This window comes from Merops nubicus, unplaced genomic scaffold, assembly GCF_000691845.1.
Source record: "Merops nubicus isolate BGI_N331 unplaced genomic scaffold, ASM69184v1 scaffold21234, whole genome shotgun sequence".
NCBI classification, from domain to species: Eukaryota; Metazoa; Chordata; class Aves; order Coraciiformes; family Meropidae; genus Merops; species Merops nubicus.
In genome coordinates this window covers 36,807-44,698 of record NW_008602562.1, presented here as the reverse complement: position 1 = coordinate 44,698, position 7,892 = coordinate 36,807, and the positions used below count along the sequence as shown (strand labels likewise).

Below are 7,892 nucleotides of genomic sequence, written 5' to 3'. Positions count from 1 at the left end.
CTCCTCCCGGCTGAAATATCACCTGGCCACAAAAGACTGGCTCAGCTATTTGAGTAGAAAAAGATCTGTGTCTGACTGGATTAGGAGGAGCTCAGGCTGGCTCTGAGTGTTATTTAATGTGATAAAGCCCCAGGAAATGGTGGACGTTCCTGTTTAACTCCTAACGATTACACTTGCCTCAGACTCTGTGGCTCGGGGTTGATGCAGCCCCGTTTTGGGGCTGTGTATTAGCAGATCCTATGGGCAGAAGTCCCTGCAGAGCAAAACCCTGCCAAAAGAATTAGCTGAGGTAGCAAGCACAGGAGAAAATACTGCTTTTAATAATGATTTCCCATTTCTGGATCTGTAGTACTCAGCACGTGCATCAGACATGGGTCAGGTTTTGTGGGAGCTGCTGCACTGTCTGGCTGTCTGTTTCATCTCAGGCTTGCTTTCTCTCTTTGAATGCAATTCAGAGAGAACACAGATATTCTCATGGGACTTTTGTTGGTTGTTTCCAATGTCTTTTGAGAAGTCTGTGGAACAGCAAAGAATTCTTGGTATCAGTCTGTACCTGAGAGACTGTATTGCTCCATTTTCTTGCATTTAAGCAGAAGAATACAAGATGTGCACACTACAAAGATATATCCTCTGGTTTTACTCCAGCCAGGGAAAAGATGCTTCACTTTTTTGTATCTATGCTTAATAATCCTTTTAGAAAAGGAAAAAAATATCATTGATTCGCATCAGTTCCACTTCTTGTTTTCCTAATGATGCCTTGCTTGCTAACTCTCCTCCTCCCTGCCCAAACTCCAATTTCTCTTGGACAAAAAGCCTGTCAGCCCAGCTTCATTTTTCACCTGCTCCCAGATCCCACAAACTAATCACCTTTCAGTTGGTGTGCTATGAAATAATAGCCAGTGGAATTTCAGCACCAGCACAGCAACTGTGTGGAAGAAGGATCTGCAGAGCTTCACCAGAGCTCCCTGTGACATGAGTACGAGCTTGCACTGTGCTTCTTGGTGGTAGTAAGTAGGACTTGATGAGCTTCCTGTTGCACTCATAACCCCCAGCAGTCTACTTTCAGATCTCTCCAGGATCTCAAATCTTGCATCAAATCATTGGTGCTCTCCCTTCATGGCAGCAGGCTCAGCACCCCTTTGCTAATACCATTGCTTGTGTGGAGGTTTAGTAACTAAATATATGTTAGTTAATTGTCATAAAAAGGTAGCTGAAACTGCTTAGTTAGGTACTTCACTTTGATAGGGTATAAAAACTATGTGAAACTCTCTGGGTCATGAAAATTTGTTCCTCCTTCTCTCCCCACATACTGTTTTTTAAATCTCTTTTTGAAGAGTGGAACTCAGACTTTCTTGAAGTAATTGGCTAGGAAGAGATTAATGTCTGATTTGAACCTGCAATAGAAATTAAAATGCATTGCCTGAATTCAGGACAGGTGTAAGATGGCAAAGCTCCCTTGTGAAATGCAAAACCTATTGAAGTTCAGTCTGATGTGTGCTCCTGGCTCTTCTGGGCTGTTGGAAGCCCACCCAGATACCTCCAAATACCATAGAGGCCTTCAGAGAGGGGCTGAGTCGTGCAGTGCTGATACTCTCCATCACTCCAGGAATAATTCTTTCCAGGCTTCTTCTTTTGAGCTCTGAACAAGGAGCAGCTGAAATCTCCCTATTTTGCAGATTGTGGAACCTCTGCTATCTAGACGATTTGCAGGGATTAAAGTTGTTCCTTTGGATACAGAAGTTCACAGCAGAACCAGATGCATCTGTAAGGGGAGAGGGCAAGAGCAGGCAACCACACTGCCTCTTCACATGAGACCGAGTATCAGCAGGACCTGGGGCTTGCTTGGAAATTACCCTGTAAAATATACTGTTATTTCTAAAATCAGAAGAGTTACAGTGGTGAGATCATGGGTTATTTTCAATAGCACATGACTTATCTCCCAGTTTCCCATGTGACAGGCAGTATCTGCTCATCCTTAGAGGAGCAGAAATTGAGTCCATCATTTTCCTGACTACTGGGGTATGGGTATCCTTGATGTGCAAGGAAGAGAGGCAGGAAGGCAAGAGGTGCCTAGTCTGAAAGGAATGCACTCCAACTGGTAAAATAGAGCTAATGCAGCCAGCACAGCAAACGCTGTGTGGACAAAGCACAGCCTCTCACACCAGTGTGATTCAGTGAGTGCTGGGGCAAAGCCTGGCCTTGAAAGGTGCTCTGTGCTTGCTCTCCTTTGGCTTTGCCCCATGCAGGGACCCCCTGGACAGCCAGCAGCCCTTTGGGAGCCCCATGCAGTGACGGCATTTGCACGGTAGCGTTCGTACAGCAAAGCTGCACCTTATCCTGCTTTTTAGTTTGATGGACTAAGTCATTGCAGTTTTTTGGTGATGTTGGGTAAACCTGTTTGCTTGGTTGGCAGTGGGGCTGAGCAGCTTTTCTGTAGAGAGATTGAATCTAGTGTGAACGCAGAGGAGCATGTCTGCCCGTGTGCGGTTAGCTCTCTTAGAAGGGCTGCCTTGTCAGGAAGTCAATAGAACCATTTCTGATGCATACATCTAAAGATTTAACCATGGGTAACATGCTTTCAGACTAAAAGCTATTGAAATAGAGTCAGGGTGAAAATGTTTGAAACAGCTAATGGAGTTTGAGCTCCATTTTCAAACCCTACCCTCACCGTGTCGGGGAGAGGTAGGCACTGGAAACAGTAATTGATGATGAAATGAAAACATTATTCTTTATCAATCGTGGATAAGGAGCAATATTAACTTGTGGCTTTTGATGTAGAAAGTGGATGTAGCGAGAGATGGCGCTTAATTAAATTGCATCTTATAATTAATCAAATACCTGGGGCCAACAGTTAATGCAAACGAGGCAACCTGGCTGACTGCCAGAAATGCTTGTTGGATATAGGCTTTTTATACAAAATAGATTTAAAAAGTAATTCAGAAGAATAGTGGAATTTAGTGCACTAGGCTGGTCCTGCATCGTTTGATTCTCACCATTTGCACGCACCAGGGAGAAGATTGTTGCCTAAACCTTAGAAAATTAGCTTGCATTCAAAGCACATTTATAAATGCTGAATTCTGTAAGTGAAAACCTCTATTTTTTTGACATCCCTTTCAGAAGCACATAGTCTGTTGTTGAAATTGTGTTGCTTTCAGAAGTGAAAAGGTGCTAGTGAATAGATGCTGTGCCTGCTCAGCCTTTAAGAGCATTTAAGGTTGGAAGTAATGGGCTCTGAACAGGAAGCGTGTTTGTGGCAAGGCGTCTGCAGCGCAGTGGTTGAACAGAACTAATTCTCAGAAGGGAAGTGTTTTGTAGTTGTTAAAACAAGTTTAAATATAACAATACATAAGATTTTCCATGTCCCAGTTCTGTGTAAATAAACCTGTGATACTCTTTGGCCAAGTCTGCAAAGGCGACGAGCCCAGTGTTACCTGATTTCTCTGGTTTGCACGGCCGTGTTTCTGCCCTTCAAGCGCACTCTTGTTGAGAAGGAAAGTGAGTTACATGTTGTGTTCAGCTACACAGCTTTTATCCAGCTGTGCAAAGGAACGATGCACAGTGACCCCGTTAAGGCAAATCTTTGCTGTCTTGGTCAGTGTGTTGATAGCATTTGACACAAAGCGTCATCTTAGGTAAAAAAGAAAAAAATCAACTTAGACTTATGCCTTAAAAAAAGAAGTACTGAAAACTATCTTCTGCATAGCACATGAGGCAAGTAAGTTTCGTTCTGGGCAAGCAGAAGAGGTTTTTGGCCTCTCTGCAGCTTCGTCACCATCCCAGCAGGGTCAGCATGAGGTAAAGGGTGCATCACATGTCTCTTCTCTTGTGGCCTCCCACTCTGGCTGGGTCTGGAAACAGCAGCTGATCTGCAGTGGTGGTGATGCCATGGAACATATGTGGCTTTTCAGCTGGGCTTAGGGATTGTGTCTTCTCAGGACCACTTGAAAAAGGGCCCTTGAAATGTCATATATGTGAAGTAAAAGTAATGAAGCACGTTCCGGAGACTGTGGGTGCTGTTGGGAAGTCCCTAAGCAACCAAGGATTCAGACATCTTCATTATTACTAAATGTGTCCTGAAAATTCATACTTCTCCATCTGCTGTCTCTCTTACTCCTAGACTAAGTTATTGTGTAAATCTCCACTCCATGCAGGCTTGGGTGATGCAGATGGGTAGAGCCCAGGAACCCACATTTAGGAAACTGTGCTTAGTTTGTCAGACCAACACATTTTTTTTCACTTTATGGTGTCTACAAGGCACCATCATGGCTTCTGGGATCGAAGTGTTTCAGTCACTTTGTATCCTGAGCTATCCAGATGAACAAGAAGAAGTATGGAGGATCCTGTGACGTTTGCATCTGCCTGAGTGATACCTGCCTTTCTTTCATAATTTTTCAGATGCCGGGGGGTCTGGAAATCAGCATGGTCTGTCAGCTGTAAGGAAAAATGCAGTCAGTAATATCCAGGCAATTGTCATATAGAGTCTGAGTGCTTAATTTTGTAGAGAAAAGGTATCACTTTTTAGTCCAAGGCAGGGGTCTGGGAGGGCATCTTCCCGGGGCACAGTAGATACTGCAGGCTGCTTCATGGTGTTGGTAACTAGTGGTTCTTCATACTAGACCAGTCATAAGCCATAGACCTACCTCTGGAAATCATGTGCCTCTGTAGAAGAGAAAATGATATTGGGAGAGCAGTTTCTTCTCAGGTTCAGTCCTGTCCCGAGTGGTGCAGTTACTCCATTGCAACTGAGAGCATAATCTGGTCTCCCGGGGTTTGGTTTTGTTTGTTTTCTCCTCTTAGGGCAAAGAAGATGAATGGGCCAGAACTGTGGAGTAATTCACAATGCCCCAAAGCTTCCGTACTGGTGACTTTTGCAAAGTGCCTGCCTTGCCTGACTTCAGCATGGAGGCCCTGGGTCACAGAGAGGAGCACTGCTGCTGGCCTCTCCTTAGCCAGCTGGGAGCTAAGGGAAGCTTGGCTCCTAGTGGAGACCTTCTGGTGTGTCGTTTCCTGCTGTGGGGCCTGAAAGCCAGTCAGGAGCTGTGTTCAAAAAGATGCTGTAATGTGGTAGCACCTACTGAGTCTGAAAGGAGGCTGCAGGACATGAGGAGTCCCCCGTCAGTCCTGCTCTGCTGTCTGCACCTGTCCATGGGCATACCTGCCAAGAAGCTCTTCCACTTGGTTTCCAAGTATTGAGCTGTCCTGTGGCAGTCCTTTTGCAGCTTCTTGGGGGGACTCTCTGCTTCTTTCTTTGCCTTCCAAAGAGTCCAAGCCTCTAGCTTTGTTTCCACATTCCTTGCTGAAAAGGCAGCAGGTACAGAGGGGAAGTGGAGGAAGTAAGTGATGCTGTTGGATTTGGTTCACCTTTCTGGGAGGGGATGTAAGAAAGACCTGATGACTTTTTTTATCAGAAACCTTGAAGGCTGAAGCAAGCTTGCTTGGAGGAGCTTTGTTACCAGAAATCTCTTTGAAAGCCACTCTTGCTTATGATTAATGCTTTAGCTGATAGTGTTGAATGGTGTGTGTGGGCAGGAGCAGGGTTGTAGTAGTTGGTAGGCATGTGTACTGGCTGCATGACAAGTGGAAAAATGCAAGGCTTAATTATCAGGTTCTTAACCTCTTCATGACACAAAGCTGCTGTTATGTCACTGACTAATTTGCTCTTTTTTTTTTGTTTATTGTCAGACAGACACAATTTCACTGGAAATCAGGACGCTGTATCCTTCTGTACCTGAAGATGCAGAAGAAAAGGCAGAAAATTTATTTGTTAAAGAGGTAAATATTGTGTGTGTGTGTCTCCTTTAATTTTGAATAAAACAATGGGTTTAGGGGAGGATTGCTGTGATTATAATGATTTTCTCTTTTTATATTGTTTGGATGATTTGAGTCAGGTTTGAATTTTGGAGGCCAGAAGGAAGGGGGGGTTGACGGCATATCTGCAGGTGCCTATTCCAAGATGTGACTATCTGGAAAAACTGGAAATGCAGAGGCAGCCTCTCATTCTGCTGTTTCCCATCTGCATTCCGTGTCCCTGCCAGTCCACTGGTATTGATGTTGGTATTTTTACACGGGTGCTCATCACTGGTGATCTGAATGCGCTTTGCGCTTTGAAAATATTGATATCTTTCCAAAAGTAGTAACAGTTTGGCACTGCTTTAGACTGTTAGTTATTCCAAGGTGTATATCTTATTCAGAGGTGTATAGTAAGGCTATCTGAGGAGTAGTAGAAGGATGCGTAGGGGTTTATACACATTGTTACTATTTAGAGTCTGTTCTGCTGTCTTATTAGAAAGTCAAGCAACTTTCTTCCATGGCAATTAGAGCCCCACTAGGAGTGGATAGTTCCTCCACCTTTACAAAAACTATAGTCATGTAGTTTCTGTAGCTGATCTTAGCTTGCAGGAGAAGACTGCTTTTCGTCCTGCCTCAGGGGTATTTCAGGTATCACTCTGAAGGACATTGGAGGTGCTGGCTGCACTGCTCCAAGGAACTGACTTTAGATGGCTCTCTGAACCATGCTCATCTTCCACTAGAGGTATAAAGCATAGCTTTTCAGTAACAAAACAGATTCATGAAGCTAAATTTTCAGCCAGCTTCTATAAGGGGTTTAATTCCAAGCACCTGTCTTGTGTAATGTCTGTGTTCTCTGGCGGTTTTTTTCCCCCCAGACTGGGATTTTTCACCCCTGACTCCCTGGTTTGGATGACTGCAGGCTATTTCATGTGCACTATAGTGCAAGATAATTTGTGGAGGAAGTCAGTTGCAGAAAAACACAGGGATTCAAAGGAATAAAATCCAAGATGAGGCAGAAACGTAGCAGGTGAATTGTGTGCAACGTGATGTTTTCCAGGCTAGCCATATTTCTCTCCAGCAGGTCTAGAAAGAGCAATAACAACTTACTGCCAGCTCAGATTGCCTGAACTTTGCCATCTTTCTTGATCTGACAGCAGAGTTAAATGATAACATGGCTCGATGAATTATCTACCTTCCGGGAAGCCTCGCTGCCCTTTCAGCACTTTGGGGTCTGCTTTTTATTTTAAGGTTCCAGAAGCTGCAAGGCCAGCACTGTGCTCATGGCTTTACAGAGAAAGCAGTGGGTCTAAAAATGGAACCTAGAGCACGGTGTCTGGGAATCATTACAGCCGAGTACTCCAAGGGGATGCTAATGACAGGCTGGTAAAATCCATACTGAGCACATCTATTAGCTCCCTGTACAACGCCAGTGAGCCGAGGGGAGGGCGAGAGAGGAGCAAAGCAGTGGAAAAAAGCAGTGCTACAGAACTAAGCCTGTGCACGGGACAGCAGCAGGATAAGAGCCTCTGCTGAAGCAGTGTGCATCTGTTCCACTTCACCACAAAGCCAAAAGCTATCTATGAAATGAATGAAGCTCCAGGAAGAGGGTGGTTTCTAACCCCTCCAAGAACAATAGGTGCTCTTTGGCTATTTCTTTGGGGAAGCATGTTTGCAGAGGGTCAGGCCCTGGGGATGAGGAGGGGTAAATCTTTTTGAAGTGCCTTTTACTGTGGTGGCCGTCATGCTGTCATCAGCAGAACGAGACCGGAGAAGACACAGGTGGAAGAAGCTGGTGGGATTGTCTGTCTCTTAATGAGGCCAGCTAGGCAACAAGTAAAAAACGAGAAATGACCTGAATTTGATAGGGCCCTTGGGAATGGGACTGTGCAGCCTGCCTGGTCAACAATGCGGGAGGAAAGTTCATGCAAACATGTGCCAACCCTCCCACATCCCAAAGCTTCCATTCCTCCGTCTGTATTTTTCCTCCCCCACAGTCCACTTGAGCTCCACAGCCCCTGCACTGGTGCCTCCGCTCTTTGCCAGGAGCAGGAGGATCCAGCTCTGGCCTCTTGAGGAAATCTCTGCCTCTGTAAATGTTTTTC

At 45.0% G+C, this 7,892-nt stretch overlaps 1 protein-coding gene across 1 annotated transcript in view; it reads left to right on the top strand.

The window, feature by feature from the left end:
* Nucleotides 1-7,892, top strand: part of LOC103771125 (dedicator of cytokinesis protein 10-like) — a 72,286-nt gene that overhangs the window by 29,531 nt on the left and 34,863 nt on the right. The window contains exon 3 of the mRNA XM_008938414.1: nucleotides 5,683-5,772. Within this exon, the coding sequence (XP_008936662.1) occupies nucleotides 5,683-5,772 (90 nt within the window). The remainder of the gene's footprint in view (nucleotides 1-5,682; nucleotides 5,773-7,892) is intronic.